This window comes from Neovison vison, chromosome 11 (assembly GCF_020171115.1).
Source record: "Neovison vison isolate M4711 chromosome 11, ASM_NN_V1, whole genome shotgun sequence".
Lineage (NCBI taxonomy): Eukaryota > Metazoa > Chordata > Mammalia > Carnivora > Mustelidae > Neogale > Neogale vison.
Window position 1 is genome coordinate 63,771,823 of NC_058101.1, and position 20,367 is coordinate 63,792,189.

At 51.8% G+C, this 20,367-nt stretch overlaps 2 protein-coding genes across 8 annotated transcripts in view; one reads left to right on the top strand and one right to left on the bottom strand.

Annotated features, from left to right (window-relative positions):
- The window catches only part of EVC2 (EvC ciliary complex subunit 2), a 126,948-nt gene extending 125,495 nt beyond the window's left edge, over positions 1-1,453 (bottom strand). For all 4 annotated transcript variants that reach the window (XM_044226228.1, XM_044226227.1, XM_044226226.1 and 1 more), the window contains exon 1: positions 1,250-1,453. In XM_044226228.1, coding sequence (XP_044082163.1) covers positions 1,250-1,450 — 201 coding nt within the window. In that variant the 5' untranslated portion in view covers positions 1,451-1,453. The remainder of the gene's footprint in view (positions 1-1,249) is intronic.
- Positions 1,454-3,848: 2,395 nt separating this feature from the next.
- Positions 3,849-20,367, top strand: part of EVC (EvC ciliary complex subunit 1) — a 62,203-nt gene continuing 45,684 nt past the window's right edge. For all 4 annotated transcript variants that reach the window (XR_006381094.1, XM_044226229.1, XM_044226232.1 and 1 more), the window contains exons 1-5: positions 3,849-4,184; positions 10,182-10,304; positions 16,033-16,116; positions 18,168-18,400; positions 19,363-19,447. Coding sequence is in view for 3 of the 4 variants with exons in the window: in XM_044226229.1 (XP_044082164.1) it covers positions 4,011-4,184; positions 10,182-10,304; positions 16,033-16,116; positions 18,168-18,400; positions 19,363-19,447 (699 nt within the window). In the remaining variant the exon portion in view is untranslated. The remainder of the gene's footprint in view (positions 4,185-10,181; positions 10,305-16,032; positions 16,117-18,167; positions 18,401-19,362; positions 19,448-20,367) is intronic.

The following is a 20,367-nucleotide window of genomic DNA, read 5'->3' on the forward strand; positions in this document are numbered from 1 at the left end:
TCTGGCCCTGGTTTCTCAGAGAGGAAAGCAAGTGCAAAGCAGGACAGATGAGTGGGTTCTGAACCTGAAGCCCTTCTTGGGAGCCTAGTACAGGCCTGGGGCGGGGGGGCAGGTTTTCTCCCTTGCAAAATGAGCCAGACACATCCCACCTCATGGGACAGGAGCAAGTGGAAGGACCTTGTGAGAACATTCTGTCATGGGACTTTTTTAAAGCTCAGTAAATTGATACAGTGTTATTGCTCACTCTTCTCTAGTGAAAATCTAATAACAGAAAATGAACAGAATCTCCTTTAAAGATTTACAGATTACACTTCTGTAGCAAGTGTAGCAAACCCCTTGGGACCTGCCAGGAGAGAAAACAGAACCAGGGAAGCCAGCCCCTGCGGGAGGGCAGGGAGGACCCCAAGGCCATGAGGGGAGAGACCACTGGACAGGGCAGTCCTGGGAACAGAAGACTAGCTCTGCCAGGAGTCCGTGAGAGGGGGTGAGGGCTGGAGAGGGAAGTGCCCATATGTACACCAGGGACAGATCACCTGTCCTGGACAACAGCCATAAGGGGAAATGAGTGAGGGAGAGCACAAATTAGGGGGTGGAGGGGACTCAGAAGAAACAGTCACCAAAAGCCAGGGGCTAAGTGGTGGCCACTGAGCAAGGGGACTGGGGCAGGGGTTGCAGACAAAAGCGGAACTCCAGGCCAGCTTTGGAGGAAAGGGCAAGGGGAATCTAGGGAGACAGGAAGGCTCTGTGCCTTCCCAAATCTGGGGCCACAGAGGGAGGGGCGGATGGGAAGTGGATAAATGCAGCAACCAAGGTAATCCCAACTGTTCTTCTAACAACCCCTACACTGGGAGTGGGGGGTGGGCGGACCGGGGGCGTGCTCACCTCTGCAAAGTAGGTGTCTATGGGAACGCACCTACCTTTCGCACCTTCCCGCGGCTGACAGGCCGCAAAGGCTCACAGACCAGGAATCCGAGGCACAAAAAATGAAGCGCCTGGCCTAGGTCAGAGGGTTTTTAGGTTTCAGGGCGAGATTCGACCGGGCGGCTGGCAAAGTCCTGCGGGGTTCCACCTTGCCTGGGACTTTGCGGGCCAGAGCCCCAAATACTAAGGAACACCCGAGGCATCCTACTCAGACCCTGCCCTCCCTCCGATAATCTCCCCAACTCGAAGGGGCCTCCCCGCCGCCAGCGTAGACAGAGCTCAGCCGCGAGAGTCCTACAGGAGGAGGCTGGGGGCGGGCCTTCCTTACCTGAGTGGTCCGCTCGGGCCCCGCCCCAGGAGCCGCAGGGGGATCCAGGAGGGCCTGCCGGCCGAGGGGGCGCCCGAAGAGATCCGGGCCCGCGGGGTGCCAGCGTCCGCCCCCGGGCCCAGCGGGCAGCGCCAGGGAGGCGGCCAGGAGGCTCCAGGCGAGCACCGACGTGGCGCGCCCCGCGGCGCCCGCCGAGCCCATCGCCCCTCCGGGCCCGCGACCCCAAAGTGGCGGGCGAGCAGGAGTCGCCGGAGCTTCCGGACCCCAGGCCCGCCCCGCCGCGGAGCATGCTCAGTGAGAGCCACCCTGGAAAGTTTTCTGGAATGGACTCCGGCATCTGGGTCTGGGAGGGCGGGGAGGCTCCTGGGAGCGGGACGGGCGTGGGAGGGAGAGAGTGAGGCCGGGGCCACACTTGGGTTTGCTCGAGTCCCGCCCAGGGTCTCAGCTCCACCCAAATCGGATTCAGATGGGGTCACTCCTCTGCTCCCAAAGATTTCAATGCTTCCAAGTGCTCCTCCACTGATGCCTACCCAGTTCTCAGAACCACCTCCTTCAGGAAGCCTTCCCTGACACATGCACACACCATACTGGGCTGAACCCAGAATCTGCTCCAGACGCACCAGCCCCTTATAAGAGAACTGAGAAGCATTTGGAGAGGCAGAGCCCTGTGTGCTGGCGAGCCCAGAGAGGACAGGACAGCATAGATGAGCTGGGAGGGAGGCCAGCAGATCCTGAGACAGGGGGAAAGGCCACTCTCACTTTCTATTGGATTTAGCTCAGTCGCATTGGGCTCCTACTGCCTGAGCCCCTAATGTGGAGTAGCCCCTGGACTTGCCCAGGTACCTAGACTGGTAGTCAGGCCAGCCACTGTGGGACATCTCTGAGGAACCAGAGAGAGGGGATTTGATGTCTGGAGCCAGGAGGCTTGAACTCTCCATGGGGGTAGGGTTGTGCCTTGTGGGGGGTGATAGATACTGGGAGGAGGCCAAGTAAAGCAGTTTCTCTGCTTCGTCCTACTTCCCCTGAGTCCTCGGTGACTTGTTCCTTGGGGAGAAGGAGGGTAGCCTGTCATGCAGTCTCAGGCCAGGAAGCCTGGCACCTGTCACTTCCCTTTCCCTCCAACCCCTTGAAGGACCTGCCCTCCCTAACTCAACATGGACAAAGGAGTAATGTTTGAGATTCTGAAAATTTATTACCCAGGCTTCCCACCAGAAGTACAGTGACCCCGGGGGGGGGGGGGGGTCCTGGCAAAATGCCAGGAATGAGACACAGCCAAAGGCTACATGCTAGCATATTGTGGGACCATCAGTTCTATTTGACATGAGTCATTTAAAAGATGATTTTAATACCCAAGCAACTTTATAATAAAGTAAAATCCCCCCCCCAAAAAAACCACTCTATTTTTAAAACTAAATTTTGAGTATCCAAAGAAACAGCCAACATAAAAAGCAAGAACTTTAGGTTATTGTCCCATATACGTTCCCAAAAGCCTTGGAGGTGTTTCAAAGGAAACATTTAAGCAGCCAGGAGTAGAAGAGAGGGTCCTGAAGCCAGCCAGACACAGCTGTTAATATACCCGTCCCATTTCCTGGTTGAGAGACCTTGAATGAGCAACTTCTCTCTAGCTGTCCGTTACTTCTATGAGAAGAAAGTCTGGATACTAGTTGCCATCTTACCCACCTGGAAGGTTGGTGAAGTATAAAAACTAGAAACTTGAGATGGACATTCAGATTAAGGTACAAAATTTCCCTTCTCTGTTGCAGTGGATTCCCATGGTACTCCCGCCCTGGCCCTCGTAAGGAATTAAGCTTCAAAGATACATGTCCCCAGTACCCAGGACAAGAGCTAGCACCTAGTAGCTGCTCAGTAAATGTTTGCTCAAGGTAAGAACCGATGCTGAATTCATCTGGTTGTCTATCTCCCCACACACCCATGAGATCCTCCATGTCTGGACCTTGCCTGATTCCTTGCTGGCCTGGCACTGGTTCCATCAGCAGGTTCTCTATAAAGGCTGAGCAAATGAATGACCCCCACAATGTCCTGTCCTGGGGGCTCCGTGTAACAGTCTCTCTACACGTCATCATAGAGGAAAGTATTGACTATTCATGGAAGAATAGGATTAAAACCGAGGCTTCAGGCTAACAAGTTCAGAGGCGGTGGTGGACTGTGCAGTCCAAAGACGACCAACTGGTACAGATAGGAACAGGACAGGAGAGGGACCTCGCTTAGCCACTCTGACTCAGACCTTCCTCACTGGGAAGATGAACAGAAAACTAGTACCCCTCTCAGAGGGCAGTTGAGAAAGTTACTCACATCATCAAGCTAAATGCTTAGCACACTGTACAGGCTCAGTAAACTTAACCGAGGAACACCCTCCCCCGCGGCTGGGGACCCCCCCCCAAATTCCTTCCGGAGAAGCCAAAAGACCCTGGGGAATCCTCCGAAAGCTCCTCCGGCTGAACCCCGCGCCTCCTGCCAGGCATGCTCAGTACAAGAGCAGGCCCGGGCGGGGGTGGCTCGAAGTTTCGGGCGGACGACCCAAGCTCCTCCCTCCGGCGGGGCCGCGCGGGGAAGGGGGGACCCGAGCAAGAGGAAGGAGAGCGCGCAGGCCGGAGGAGTCCGCGGAGTGCGCCGCGCCCCTGCCCGCCCGGTCCGTGAGTCCGCTGTCGCCGAGCTGGCGGGGACGGTGCCCCGGGCGGCGGGCCGAGGCGGCGCGCGGCGGCGAGGGCGATGCGGCCCGCCCGTCGCCTGAGCGCCCCCGATGGCCCGGGGCCCGGCGGCCTGCGAAAGCGACACGCGCCTGCCGCTGGGCCGGGACGCCGTGCGGCCGGCGCCCGCGCTGCTGGCCCCCGCCGTACTGCTGGGCGCCGCGCTCGGCCTCGGCCTCGGCCTCTGGCTCGGCTGCCGCACCTCCCGGTCGCGCCTGCGGCATCAGGTGGGTCCACCCGGCGGGTGGCCGGATGGGGGGCGCGTGCGGGCCTCCTGCGTCCAGTAGGCGCTGGAGCGAAATCGCGGGCGTCGCACGTACCGGGCCCAGCCCTGGATTCCCCTCCAGCCCGGGAGAGGGTTGGAGACCGAGTCCAGAGGGGGACGGCGGAGTGACAGAAGCGCACCGGTCCGCCAGAAGTGGCTGCTCCTTCCGACTCCGCTGTGCCATCACAGGCAGCCGCTAAAGCCCACGGAGGCCTCAGTCTCTCATAGGGAGCACCAAGGGTCTGGACTCGCCGCTGGCGGAGGGGCCCAGCTGAACACGGTAGACAGGAGAGCTGCGATTCCCAGCCCTGTCCATTCTGCTGCTTGCCCGGTGGGTTACCAAAATAGTCTCTCCAGTCCCAGCTGCCACCCTGGCATGCGTTCATGCATTCATTCACAATGTCATCCCTAGAGTAAAAGTGTGCTGATCACCCCTGCCAGCCACAGTCCTGTGCAGGATAGACCCTGCCCTCACCGCTGGAGGGTCACAGTCTCCAGAAAACGCTAGATGTCAGGTGAACATTTGACTGTAGCCCAGGCTGGGGAGTTGGGTGACGGGAAGTGAAGAAGCTAGCTAGCACTTGCAGATGGCCACTGTGTGCTGGGCACTGAACTAGACTCTGCACCTAACTTATCTCACTGATTCCCCAGGACAGCCTTGGCAGTTTGTTCTATTAAGGACCCCGTTTTGCACTGGAGGAAACTGAGGTGCAGTGAGGTTCAGTGACTTGCCAAAGTGACAGACGTGTGTCTGAGCCCGAAGTCACTGTATTCTTCATGGGTGGCAGTGGTCACAGGAGATTCAGGGACGGTTTTCATGACCGTTGTTACAGGATTGGATGTTGTGGGGAGATGTGGGCATGCAGGGGATATTTGATCTGTGTGGTGTGATCACTGCCCTGGGTCCTTGCCATTTTGACCTCTTTGAGGGATGAAGTCGGTAAGATGTGAGATGAGGCGCGTGGTGTTTTTCCCTGCGTTCCTGGCCCATGCAAGAAGGAGACAAGTCTGGCAGATTGCTGCAGACTTTGGGGAGTGTTTTGCTGGAAACGCATGATAAAGGTTGAACGGAACTTACAGAACGAGATGCTTGTAGGTCAGTCTGAGGTTGTCACATCCTGCTGGTGGTTAAGGAACACTGAGGGACACTGGCTTCTTGTGTGAAGAGGGGAATAATACGCGCACAACTTTGCTGGGTGTCCTGTTCAGAGCTGAGTGTTTGTGGACTTTTGGTTCGCTATTCCTGCCCCAAACCTCTGAGTGGGGGAGCTGTTATTATCCTCATTTTCAAGAGACGGAAGTCCAGGCTCCCCAGCATTGTTCTTGGTCCAAGGGCACGTGATGAATAAACTGTAGGGCTGGGTTTCAACCCCAGTCTGTTAGAACCCCTAAATCAGAGCGTTTAGTGTTCTGCCACCTGGTGACGTAGTGGGTAGAATCTGTCTTAGACTGTTTGGACTGCTCTTAAGAAAAATACCATAAACTGTGTGAATCACAAACAACAGAAGCTTCTCTCTCACAGTTCTGGAGGCTGGAAGTCCAAGGCCAGGTGCCAGCACTGCTGGGTTCTGGCAAGGGCCCGCTTCCGGGCTGCAGACTTCTCACTGTGTCCTCAGAGAGTAGAAGGGTCAGGGAATCTCTGGGACCTCTTTCATAAAGAGGCCTCTACCCTCAGGACTTAATCGCCTCCAAAAGGCCCCACCTCTGAATACCATCACCTTGGGAGTTGGGATTTCAACCTATGCTTGGGGAATGGGGCACACACCTTCAGACCATGGCGGTGGCCCATTTCACAGCTGAGTCACCTGAGGTTTACAGCGGTTAACCAAGCTATCCGAGGTTGGGCCCCTGGTCAGTAAGGGCTGCGCTAGTCCAGTTGAAGGTAATGGTGGCTCAGACCAGGGCAGGAGCCGTGGTGGAGGGTTGGTGGGGGTTGCGGTCTCTGGCTTCAGAGTCTGGCTGATGGGATTTTCAGTTTGGATGGGACCTTAGCAACAGCCTTCTTTCTAAGTGGACTCCTTTCCTCCTCTCTTCTTTAAGTCTCTTTTCCTAAAACACACATCCAGCAGTGACTCTCTGGGTTAAAAGCGTTCAATGACTTCAGACTGCTTGCAGAGGGTTTTGTCCAAGTTCCTAGCATAAAGAAGGGCTGCGCAAGAGGGTTGCCCTTCCCTGGGGCATCCTTCCGAATGCAAGGTGCCGTATGCCCCTGCACCCCTGCGTTCCAGCTCCCCTTGCTCCCTCCATCCCCCCCTGCATCTCCTTTCTCCCCTTCTGCACATCCCTTCTGTCTGCCTGAGCTACCTTTCTCTGCTTGTCCGCTCATCCTTCAGGATGCACAGAATTGTCCCTCCAGGCACTTCTACCCTCGTGCACCCCGGGATCTCTGTTTTCCTCTGGTCCACCTCATCCAGCTCGTAATCACGTGTTGCACCTCTTTCTTTTTGCTGCTTTTCTTTCGTTTTTATTTCATCCTTAGAACTTTGGATTGCGTCGACATTCCACGTGCACTTCGAGTGTTCATGCACAGGCAGCAACCAATGCCCCGGTCCACCCGCCGCTTCCCAGCAGCCACCTCGTCCAACTCTTTCAGCCTCCTTTTTGGTCATTTACTTCCCCTTTGTAAACAACCTGCTTACTGGGCTGCTCCTTGCATTTGGGGCTCTGGGCATAGCATGGACTTCCCGCTGTGGACTGGGGGGCGGTGCATTTCTCTTTTCTCCTCCTTCACATGAACCACCCATCCCAGCCACCCCCGCCGCCACCCACCCTCTGTGGCCATTGGGCAGTTTTGGTTAAATCAATATTCAGTGTTTCCTTTCTTACGATTCCGGAAGCACTTTTCACCGCAAGTCAAGGATCAGCTACGATTATGATTCTTTTCCTTTTTGTTACTGTATTTTGTTTCATCTGAAATTGTTACCCAGGGCTCCCCGCACCCCGCCACGTTGGCTTATATTCTGCGTACTTACTCACTTAATGCAGGATTCCCCTCTATTTCTGTACACCTTTTTTGAGAATTTTGAAGGCATTAAGTATTTGATCAATTTTATCTTCTTGCAAAATACCTCTCCAGTAAACTTCTCGCCTGCTTCAGCCTGAGTTGGTTGCTGTCAGGACCCACTGCCACTCTCAGCTGGACCAGACCAGCAGCCCCAGCAGCAGCCCCTGGAAGCTTGTTAGAAATGCTAATTCCTGGGTCCCACCCCAGACTCTCTGATGAGAACTTTTGCAAGTGGGGTTGGCAAGCTGTGTTTAAGGAGCCTTTCCAGTGCTGTTTTTGTTCTTCAGCTTCGAGAAGCAGCTGCCCCTAGGCTCTTGCTCTCACCAGCGGGACTTCTCAGGGATGATCACACTGGAAACTTTGTCACCTCCCCAAAGTTGCATCCTCTTTCAGGGACCCCCCACTGTCTTTCTGGGTTCATTTCCTCATTTGGGTGGAGCACAGCCTCCAGGATCTTCCTGAGAAAGATGGGGGGAAGGGTTTCTGAGAACTTCCGTGTCTGAAATTATCTACACTCTCCTCTTTTTATTCTTGACTTGGTGAGAGTAGGTAGGTCATGGAATTCCAGGCTGGAAATAATTTTCCCCCAGAATTTTGAAGGCATTTTTCTCATCATCTCCCAACTGCCATGGTTGAGGGGGAGAAATAGGATTTTGTTCTGATCCCTGATAACTCTGTTTTGTTCCCCTGTGAAATCTGGAAGCATCTCTTCTTTGTTCCCAGCACATAGGAATCACACAGGGTGGGGGTTGGTGGCACTTGGATGCCCTCCTTGGGGTGTGCACTCCGGAGGACTTTCCAGGGGACAGACTCACTCCCTTGAGTTCCTTCACGATTCTTTACCTTTTAAATATTCTGTTGCATCTTTTGGGAACTCGTCTCATGTTCTGATTGAATTGGACTGCCAATTGCCTTCCTTCTCTCCTGTTTTCCGTCTCTGTCTTTTTAGGCCGTTTGTGGAAGGCTTCTCTCAACAACACTTGTGTTGAGATTTTCACATTTCTCAGTTCTGAGTGTCCTTTTCTGTCCTCAGAACATCCTATGTTCAATCTGCCCTATTCTTATTTTGTGGGTGTGGCATATTCTCTTGGCTCTCTGAGGATGTTACAGTTGTTTGTTTGTTTGTTTGTTTGTTTTAACAAACAACTTCTCCTTAAACAGTGTCTGTTTCCATTTTGCTTTTTCCTTTTGTTCCTTTGGGGTTTTCTCTTTCATGTTAGAGTCTGTCCTCAAGTGGCTGATGAGCCTTGGCTTCCTGGTCACTTTTAACTGGGAAACAAAATAATGATGCTTCTCTATGGAGAGGATGAATTTTATGCCTGGATATCTCTACTCTAGGATGATCTGGCTGGGTCCTTTCCTATAGAACCCTTGTAATGGCTGGCTATAACTCAACAAATAATCCCTAAATCCTTGGCTTCATCATCTGCCCCTCTCCACCATACCCAGACTGATGCAGCCACAAGACCTTCCCTGAGCAGGCTGTGCATGTTCCTGCCACAGGGCCTTTGCACTTGCTGTGCCCTGTCCTGGAAAGCTTGTCCCTGACATATCTGAATGGCTGACTCTCTCACTTCCTTCACATTTCTTCTCAAATACCACCTTACTCAAGAGATCTTCCCCTCCATTCTCCTATCTTCCATCATTTTTTCTCTCTAGCATTTACCACATCTATCACTGAATGTAAACTCCACGAAGTCAGGAGTTTTGTTTATTTTGTCCATTACTCATTCTCAGTGACTAGAATAAGGCTTGATGCTTAATATTGCTTCGCAACAGTTTCTAACTAACTTCTTCAGTGTAAAAATTATATCCATGAGCAGCCATAAGAGGGACTTGATCTGGGGTCTCTGGCATAATGGGATTTCAAATACAGTTGATCATGACGGAATCATGGCAGACAGAGAATTAACAAACACTGAATCATTGCTTTCAGGGGAAACACAGGGCTAGGTTTCTGCAAGACTCCAGCTACAACATCTTCATTAACGGGCCAGTACGTAACCTTGTGTGATGTGTGTTTCTGTATAAAGACACCCTATTGAATACATATTGTTATTGTGTTAACAGCGAACATGCAGCCAATGGCACAAAAGAGCTCATGCCTGAATGAAGCTTCTCCAGCACACATTTTCTCCATGACTCGTACACCAGCCTTCTTGCCCTTAGGAACACCGCACAGCACTTAACGTAACACATACGGGTCATCCTTAAACAACCACATCAGCAACGGGAAGCACAGACATGTGGGAGAAGAATGGCTTTCACGGAACATGCAAGGGACTCTAATCTGTGGCGGGAGAGCTGACCCAGGAAGGCAGGGCGTCACCTTCACTGGCTCTCTGCTGGACAAGGCACGGCAGGCAACTTGATTTTTCACCACACTGATTGTGCCCAGGGATGACCACAGGAGCACCACAAGTGTGGATTTGGGGGTTACAGATAAATTTCAGCAAGTAAACAAATTTACAAATATAGAATCTACCAATACCAAGGATCAATCGAGTTTCATTACACAAATGATTTTATAATTTAAGGGCACCTAAAATATTTTCTTGAAATCACCCAATGGCATTATGGAAAATAATAGGAAAATTAATGATTATGTGCCATATCCTGTATTCAGCTGTTAGCCCAGGTTGCTCACAGGCTACCAAGGGCCCCCAGCCTAGAAGAACTGTGGAGTCACCTTTGATCCAAGTGTGACCTCCAGGTCCTGAGGACATCCTGCTGTGGGGAACACTGGGGCTTCTCAGGAAGCTGATGCCTGGACAGTGTCAAAGCCTGTGTGGCTGACCCCTGGTGGGGTAGGAGGCATGACACTACACACAGAGGACCGGCAGAGACACAGAGATGGGCACAGGTTGGGGGGGTGGGGGTTGATGGCTCAATTCCCAGGGGCACTAAGCTGACTGGCTTCAATGTGTTCTCCCTATACCCACCTTTGGATTTTAGAAAGACGACGCTCAGAGTCTGCTCAAGAATTTAGAGTCAAATGTCCAGGACCCCTCGGAAACTGGCTCCCCATCAAGGAGGAGGAGGAGGGAAGCCCAGACGTCAAAAGAGGAGCCTGTGGATGTAAGCTGCGTATTTGGGTTTATTTGCTGAGTCGAGTGTTGGGTGTTACACACATCAGCGTATGGTCAGTGGAGATGCCATCCAGATGAGCCTCTGAAAGACTTCCTGTCCCAATTGGGCTTCTTTGCTGTCATAGAATTTGCATGTGGCAAAATGCACAAATTTGAAGTTTACGGTTAGATAAGTATATACATCCTGGTAACCAGAGCCCCAATCTGGAACGCTCCATCACCCCCAGAAAGTGATCCAGTGCCCCTTTCTGGCTTAACCCTCCCACATCTCCCTCACCCCCGCCCTGCCCCTTTCAGAAGGAGACATTGCTGTGATTCCCCATCACCAGGATGGTTTTGCTGTTCTAGAATTTCACATCAGTGGGATCGTGTGCTTTCTCGCACCAGCCTTGCCTGAATGTCCTGCTTTCGAGACTTAATCATGTTGTTGCGTGTGTCTATAATCTGTCCCATTTAATTGCCCCGTCCACTGTGGGGATATAGTGTAGAGCAGGCTGTTTCCCATGTCTGGCTATTCTGATTAGGGCTTCTGTGAATGTATGTGTATAAGTTTTTTTCATGTCGTTTTATTTCTTCTAAGTGAATGTCAAGTAAATATCCAGGAGTGTGGGCTCTGGCCCTCTTGACAGACGTGTTAAAGGTGGATTCTCCCTGGTCCTTCCTCGCTGGCCCCCACCCTGTCCAGCCTGAGCCTGCCCATAGGGCACCACTTTGTGCGTGAGCTCCGTGGAGAGAGACATGTTTCTGCCACAGCAGTGCTATTTCTAGACACTTGCTGCTCCCCAGAAAGTACCATGGATCCTGATCATTTAGCCTCAAATGCCCAAAAGGAAATATAGATATTTAGGGAGATAGATATGTAGGTAGACAGAGGTAGAGGGATCCTGAGAAAAAGGGAAATTTTTTTAAATTGTTGTTGGGTTAGGGGTTTTTTTGTTTTGTTTTGTTTTGTTTTTTAAACACTTACTGAGCACCAGGCATTTTCCCATGTGTCACTTTAGAGTGAGGTCAACACTCGTGTGAATTACCTCCTGCACCTCTTTCAGCAGCCCCAGGAGGTAGATTTTGTTTCTGTCCCCTTCTTGAGGATTGTAGAGGCTAGCTTCCATTATGCAGCCCAGGGGAAGGACTGGCTGCCCTCACGGGGCTGGCATGAGGAGCCAGAGCCAGGGCTGGAGTGAGACCCTGGCATGTAATTGCTCTGTGTCCAGCTCACGCTCCCTGCCTCCTTGTCCCCAAGTGCTTGTCTCTCCCCATATGTCTGTATGTGTGTGTGTCAGGGTGGCTCTCTGGAGATCCCCGTCTCTCTCTCTCTCTCTCTCTATCTCATGTCTCTCTCCACGTGCATGTCTGTGTTTCTGTGATCAGGTGGGTTCCTGATGTCTCTCTTTCCCTCATTTGTCTCCCTCTGTTCCTATCAGCCTGTCTCATCAAAACCCTGCTCACACCCATGAAAACACACAGCTATATAAAAATACACACACTGTGGTCATAACAGCATTCTTCGGCCAAAATGTGGAAACCCAAGGGTCCATCAGCTGACAAATGGCTCAACAAAATGTGTTCTATCCATAAATGCAATACTCTTGGGCCAGAAAATGGAAAGAAGTGCCGAAACAGGCCACAATATGAAGGAACCCTGAAAATATCATGCTCACGGAAAGAAGCCGGTCCCAGAAGACCACATGTCATGAGATACCATTCATATGGAAATCTACAACAGACATTGACAGACAGAGAAAGTAGGCTGGTGGGCACTTGGGGAGGGGGTGAGAGAGGAGAGACAGAGGTGAGAGCTAAGTCGTGTGGGGTGTCTTTCTGAGATGATGAAAGTGTCCCAAAATTGATTGTGGGACTAGTTGCATATATCTGTGAAGATACTGAAAATTACTAAAATGCATGCTTCACATGGTCGAATTGCATGCATACAGTCCTGGTAATGCAGAGGGTGGCCTTGGACGTGGTGAAACACATTGGCTCAGGGGATCCTGGTGCCTGGATCCCAGGAAGCCAGCCCTGTCACGTGTTTGCTGTGTGATGCTGGGCAAGAGACATAACCTCTCTGAGCCTCTGGCTTCTTGGCTTCACAAGGACAGTCACGATGCTGGCCCGAGGGTCACCCATTGGTTGACTCTGTGAACTTTCCAGCTACGGGATAAGTGTTCATCAGTGTTTCCAGGGAAGCCAAGTCCTTCTACCTCCCTGGAAGCCTCACTCATGTTTTCCCTAGTAATGTTTTACCTGTTAACCATTTAGCAACACCAGATGATCGAGCTAATCATTGCCAAGGGCCAAGTTAAAGATCTGCCTGTTCCAGTGACTGGCTCGCCAGAATGCCCTGCCTTCTGCAGACCGAGCTTGTCAGCAGATCGTGGCCAGGACCGATTCTGACAGGGTGAGCTGAGCTCTGACTGTGAAGTCCCGGAATGCACGGAAAACCAAGGCACTTGTAGTTCTCGTCACTCCTTGCCTAAACTTTATTTTGATAAATACCTCACGTCAAATCAAAAGCAAACAGAAAATTCCAGAAGGCTCTTCCACATGCCACGGCACAGCCTTGGCTCTCTTCATCCTGTCCTTTTGCTCCAGAGGAGGGAGAGGGGATGGCTTGTTCGTGAACGCCTCTGGGTGCTCACTGAAAGGACGCCTCTACATTGGTGAGTGAAAGGGCTTTTCTTTTCCTGCAATTATGTTTTCACTAATTTTCTGAATAATTGCATTGCTTCCGCCGAGGAAGTTTTACATGGTAGGCTCGCACTAAAACCAATTTTCTGTACAATTGTATTGCTACGGTTGAGAAGATTATCAGAATTTGGAAGGCATCTGAACTTAATAAGAAAAGCTGTGGGGAAGAAAAAAAAAACTAAAAACTAAATACAGCAGAAGTCTGTTCACTCCTGGATTGCCTGTGCCAAGCGCTTCCGGGTCCTTCATCCTGACGAGCACCATGACCATCACGGTGCCAGTCCTTGGTCCTCTAGGGGCGTGTGGTCTGCAGGTGGATGGGTCGGAAGCACACAGGCATGGACTCCCCAGGCAGCTGCAATAACCCATCAGCTGACCTTGTGCTTCGATGTGCATCCCGGGTTCTGCTTCCAGACATCCCAGGTGGACCCCGGCATCTCCACCTTGTGCTGCTAATTATGTTTTCTACATTTAGTGCACTTTTTGCTTTCTCTCTGCCCTGGAGGGCAGGGACCGTGTCTTCCTCTCATTTCCCACCCCTTCCATGCTGGGCTTTCTCCTCACCTCTGTTTGCAAGAAGTTTAGGAAAGCATGGTGCCCTCTGCTTTTCTGAATTTGCTTGAGCAGGCGAGTCTCTGCTGGAAAGTGGCCCCGGTCGGCTGGCTTCCCAGGAGTCCTGTCTGTGCAGTCTCGAAGGACCCGAGCTCAGTCAGGTCCCACCTCTGGCTTCTATACTCTCCTGCCCTGAAATTCTTAATCATATTTTAATCAGACACACCTCCCCCTTTTCATTTTGTATTAGGCCCCACAAATCATACAGCCTGGTCTGAAATCAGCCTTTCTGATCTCACTGCCATCCTTTGCTTTTGTACACACACGGCTTCAAGCAGAGATTGGGGCTGGATGATGGGGGCTGGGACAGGCTAGGCTCTGTTCCCTCGGGTCACAAGGAAGCCAAGAAGGGGTTGAAGCTGGCAGTGATGGATATTTCAGATTTAAAAGATCATCTGATGGCCATGGAGAGAATGCATTGGAAGGAGTTAACCTTGGAGACTCACTCCATGAAATAGAGATGATGGAAATAGTACAGACCTCCCCAAGCTGGATATTGTGTGATAATTAAATGAGCAAGAGGGCATAAAGAGTCCAGCTCAGTGCATGGATGGGAGCCAGCCTGGCTACTGTAGCCCTATGGTCAATGCTCGGGCCAGCACAATGGGTGTGAATGACATTTAGGAGTTCAAGCTGGTGGGCTTTGTGGTTGATTTGACATGGCAGGTTGGGGTGTGGGAGTGACAAAGTATCTAGGATCTGCCTTGTGTTCCTGGAGCATGGTGAGGCCAGTCCAGGGGCTTCTCCACCCAACACCCACCCGTTTAACTTCCTGGCTCTCACTCCTGTTCTTATTTGCATGATGTTGGAGGAGACAGAAAGGTGTCAGCTAAAGAGGAGGGACTCTGGAGCCAGGGAATCTGAGCTCAAATCCCAGTTCTGGCATTTATTAGCTGTGTGACCTTGGGCTCAGAGCTTAACTGCTCTGTGTCCTGTCTCCCAAGTGTGGAGACAGTAGCCTCCGTGGAAGACTCAAAGCCCTCAGAAGTGGAAGAATGTGGCACCCATTCTTGTCATCTAAGTCTGTTTTTGTGAGGCATAAAGTACAGATGGAAATGACAAAGCCCAGCCCTCACCACGTGGCTCCCATCCCCAGCCAGTTCAGAAGGACATCGCGGGGAAACCCGCTCCGGAGACTTCCTGGGGTCCACACCACAGGCTCGGGCAGTGCCGGTCAATGTCCACATCATGGGGAAGCAAGAAATCCTTCTGTATGCCCCATGGGAACGTGTTGCATTCCAAGCTGGCAACTGGAAATCAGTCATTTGTCACAAAGCTCTTTCTTCAGAAAGGGTGTAGTTGAGAAGTCTTGAAGTTGATGTGGGTGCAGTGCTCGCCCATCAGCCGGCTCAGAACCGGTAAGCAGAGATTTCTTATGGTCTGGAGTGCCAGGCTCCTGACTGTCTGTCGCCAGCATCCCCTGCAGCTGATTCCCAAAACATTTATTCAGCACCCACCCAGCAAGGGGCAGGGGGTGGCCCTGGCAGGAAAGAGACCCAGAAAGGGTGTGGGGACGTAGGGCAGCCATGAAGAAGTCTGTCCAGCTATGGTCAGAGAAGGCTCCCCGGAGAAGTGGCTCCTTCCCATCTTTCCTTAGAGCCGCCCATTGCTTCAATTCTGTTCTGTTCCAGCTACTTCGCTGGGTGCTTTACCCATGTGGTCCTGAGGGCAGATACGGTACCTGTTTTCTGTCTTGGAAGACTGAGGCTCAGAGAAGTGAAAAGACTTACCCACCTGCTTTTAATTTAAGGATCCAATCCAGAGTCTTGAGTGAATATTGCCATATGGATATGTTTACCTCTGTGGCAACGCTAAAACTATTCTGTATTTCCTTTTTCCACTAAAAGATGTTTTGCAGTTTTAAGGAAAACTTAATTATTGTCAATATTTAAATACTTATTTTTTCCAAAGCTGAAGACTTAGAATTAAATAAGGCATGTTCTACATAACATCTATCTGTCCATCCATCCATCCATCCACCCATTTGTCCATCCATCCATCTCTCTACCTATCTACCCACTCATCTGTCCATCCATCTACTAGCCATCAACCTACCTAGCCATCCATTTTCCCATCTACCCATGTGTCCACACATCATCCATCCATCCACTCATTTGTCCATCTGTCCAACCATCCATCCACTTCTCCATCTACCTATCCACTCATCCATCCATCCACTTCTCCATCTACCTATCCACTTACCCATCCATCCATCCATCCATCCATCCATCCATCCATCCATCCCTACACCCTTTCACCCTCCCACCTAGCAAGTGAGCACCTACTTGGATCTAAATGTTCCTGTTATGGTCCCTTCCTGAGGCCACTGTTACAAATGGGATATGGCATTTTGGTAACTCTTAGTGGGTTATCTTTCCTTTTACATAAAGCACCCCATGCCATCTGTTCTTCCTTCCCAGGAATGTGAGTCGGCTTTCAACAGCAACATCACAGCATTTGCCCTGAAGGCCAAAGTCATCTATCCCATCAATCAGAAGTTCCGGGTGAGGTTCCTCAGCTCTGCCTGAGAAATGCAATTACTCAGTAATTGCCAGAGATTGGGATGGGAGTTGGCAATGGAGTGAGTGATTTGGGGTCCTGTCTGGGGGTTTTATGGCAAGTCATTTTAATAGGGAAAATTTTGAGACTTTGTGATGAAGGAAAACGTTAGGATGAATCCACTTTATGACAGCGTTGTCAGGGAAAGGGTGTAGCAAAGTGTCCCCAGGGATAGCAGGCGGCAGCACAGCTGGGCCACGTCCCACTGTTCTAGACAAACACAAACCCGGGCACAGACACAATTACCAGCACTGCTCCTCACTCACAGATCGACCTTACTGAACACGTTCTGGGGGGCTAGCACAGTGCTAAGCATTTGTCAAATGTTAGGCATTTCATGTAAGCTGAATCAGACTGTTATTGGTTCTTTATGCCTAAGGAAACTGAGGCACAGAGAGGCTAATGACCTGCCCGAGGTCACCTGGCTGCATGTCTTACACCTAAAGCCGGAATTCACACCTGTGGTCAGATGTTTTGCAGACAGCAGCAAAGCCCACAGTGTTTCCAGGTTTGCAAGGACATGAAGGACAGAGTCCCTGGCCCAGTACTTGAGGGAAATGCAGCTGGCTCTCCTGACCATAAAGAGGACAGGCTCTGGAGTCACACAGACTCCGTCCTAACTCCTGTCTCGACAATTTTCTGTGGGCTGTTTCCCGACTCTGCCTCCATTTCTTCATCTGGAAATGGGGGCGGTGGGCCGTCCTGCCTCCCCCCGTTGCTTGAGAGTCAAATGGGGTAATAGACATAGGGCTTAGCATGGCGCGTGACAACCAAGTGTTCACTGTTTTTCAATGATTATGTGCTTTTGAAGACAGCCGGAGCCAGGCTCTGCAAAGTATTGCATCAAAGCAAGGACTTCACCTTGCATAACACAGACTTTCCCAAATTAAGCTTTCTGTGGAACCGTTACTGATGGGGAGCAGTAACTGCAACTGTTCCCAGGAACACACATTGGGAACTGCTCCCCGCACTTAGCCATCTGGTGTGTAGTTGAAGGGACAAAACTCCCAGAGCAGGGGCGTGATTTATCGTCCACATCCCCAGCAGGCTGTCTCCTGGTGGGCACTGGGGATTATCCAGTGGTTGGGATGGCATCATCCTCACCCTGGAGGCCCTCGAGGTCTGGGCTGAGCTTGTAGGATGATGGGTGAGCCCAGGCAAAACAGAAACGACCAGAGGCCTGTGGAACCCCGCATGGGATGGGGAGGACAACCCTGGGTCTGGGTCTCTAGGGGAGTGGTGCTGCTGCCCAGCCGACAGTGAGTGAGGGCTGTTTCAGGCAGGGGGACCAGAATCTGGAAAGGCCCAGAAGTATGAAATGACGGGAGGTTTAGAGCTGGCAGCTGGCCTGGGACTGCTTGGGCAGGCACATCCTGGAGCAGCAGGACAGGCTGGACAGAGGTGGCAACCGACATCTGTTGAGCCCTCCAGCTGTGCCAGGCCCTAGGCTATCACCCTGTGTGGTCAAGGTGACATGGTCAAGGCAGTGCATGGGACTCAAGTTCCTTGATAAGCAGCTTTGGGCCCATTCAAGGGCAGTGGGGAGCCGCCTCAAAGGACTGGGGACAGGAGGATGACACCCAGGTCAGTGTAGGTGGGAGAGCTGGGTGGTCAGCAGGTTTGTGGACAGAGCACCCCCAGGGGTCTGAGTCAGTGGTGGGAGAGATGGGGGGCAGACGGACTGCTGTGGAGGAGGTCAGGGTTGGCAGTCAAGTGTGGGGTGCAGGTGGGCCACTGGGGAACAGACCCAGACTTACAGCTAAGGGGTAGGAGCCTGTTGTAGAGGGTCTGGCCTGCAGGGGACAAGAGCCATGACATGGGTCCCTGGGGCCTGGGTGTGACCCTGGGGCAAAAGCTCTACGGTCTACTCCTCCCCACCCAGTCTGCCCCCACCTGGCCTTCCTGGGACCGACGTCCTTCGCCACTGGTGGAATTACTGAAGCAAAGTCACACTAGGTCCCCAAGACTGACTGTGCTTTCTGTTGCTCCACCCCAGCCACTGGCCGATGGTTCCTCCAACCCTTCTCTGCACGAAAACTTAAAACAGGCTATCTTGCCAAACCAGCCAGTGGAGGCTTCCCCCTCCAGCAGCCTGGGAAGCCTGAGCCAGGCTGAGAAGGAGGACTGCAGCTCCTCGTCCAGCATCCACTCAACCACCAGCTATGACAGGTTCCTGAGCCGCACCTTTGTCCGGGCCAACAGCTTCCCTGAGGCCCTGATCTGTGAGAGGTAAGGAGAGGGAAGCTTGGGGAAGCCCACAAACGGACCCAGTCGCTGTCAGTATTAGGAATGGAGACCCAGAGAGGTTAAGCAAGTCAACCACGCACACACAGCTATGCAGTGTCCGAGCTGGAGCTCCCCAACTACTGTGTGGTGCTGACCAACATGGGGGTTATAGAGCCAGACCTGAGCCCCTAGGAGAGACCCATTAGGGGATCTCACTGAATCACTGATGTGCTCTGGGCCCACCCTGACAGCAGCTAGGGGGGTCACTGTTGTGCAGCTGAAACTGCCCACATACTTTGTGTCCAAGCTGTGTCACTAACAAAGTAAACAGGCCTCCTTGCAGATGTGATGGTCATGCAAGCTAGGAGTTCAGAGCAGCCTGGTGGCCCTTAGGCAGAGGAACCAGCACTCAGCTTGGCAGGAGGTAGACAGAAGCTGCCTTTGATGCTAGTAAAAGCAGAAAGGCAAAGAGTTGGGAGGGTCGGGGGAGCTGTGGCCCCTCAAAGTGCATTTGCCCACGTAGGACAGATGGTCCAATATGCCTTGCCACTTACCTGCCCTGTGACCGTGTGACCGCTCCTTGACTTTCTCAGTCCGTTTTCCCATCTGTGAAATGGGCATGAGAACGTCTGCCTGCAGGGGCAGAGGTGGGGGACACATGACAGGCATTTCGATCGAGGAAGGGGTGTAATACCCTCTTTTCTCCCACCTCTGACTCTTGCTGTCTCTTCTCCTTCATATCTCGGGCAGCTGCTTCCCTTCTGGTCACAGCTGAGTTTCAAATAGTTCCCTTGATTCCTCTGTGTAAACCTGGGACGGCTGTTAGGCATCCCTAAGTTGGGCAGCACTTAAAATCTGGAGTCAGGGTTCTCCAAGCCTTGTACAGAGCAGGGATATGCTCTGGAATCCCGACTCCCCATCCCAAACACTCTTGGTGGCTTTCTGTTTCTCTTTCCACTTTCCAGTGTGGATCTTGACCTGTGTATCTATAACCTTCACCTAAAAGATCTGCTGCATCTGGACAAGGCTCTGAGGCGGGAGAAGCACATGGTAGGTGCAGGGTGGGGCTGCTCTCCCTCTCCCTGCAGGCAGGGAGTCCTGTGTGCCCTCTGGGGATGGGTGCTGGGGACAGTGGCGCCACCGCGACAGGAAGGGACAGAAGTCATTTGTGCCTGCTGATGGGGCACATGCTCTCCTTTACTGGGAGCTATGGGGCGGGGCAGACAGATGACAGCCTCCTCCCACGGGTCCCTTACTGGTGAGAACAGGTAAAAGGTGTTGGAAAAGGGCAGCATTTTTCATTTTTTAATTTAAATTCAATTTAATTAACATACAGTGGATTATAGTTTCAGAGGTAGAGGTCAGTGATCCATCAGTTACATACAACACCCAGTGCTCATCACATCACGGGACTGCCTTAGTGCCCATCCCCCAGTTACCCCATCCCCCCATCTGCCTCCCCTCCAGCAACCTTCAGTTTGTTCCCTAGAGTTAAGAGTCAATTATGGTTTGTCTCCATCTCTGTTTTCATCTTATTTTATTTTCCCTTCCTTTCCCCTATGTTTATCTGTTTTGTTTCTTCAATTCTACATATGAGCAAGATCTTATGGTATTTGTCTTCGTCTGGTGGACTTCTTTCACTTAGCATAATATCCTCCAGTTCCGACCAATATAAATGTAAGATTTCATCCTTTCTGATGGCTGAGTAATATTCCATTGTATATATGGACCATATCTTCTTTATCCATTCCTCTGTTGGTGGACATCAAGTCTCTTTCCATAGTTTGGCTATTGTGGACATTGATGCTATAAATATTGGGGTACACGTGCCCCTTAGAATTACTACCTTTGTATCTTTTGGGGTAAATACCCAGTAGTGCGATTGCTGGGTTGTAGGATAGCTCTATTTTTAACATCTTGAGGAACCTCCATACAGCCTTCCTGAGTGGCTGAACCAGCTTGCACTCTCA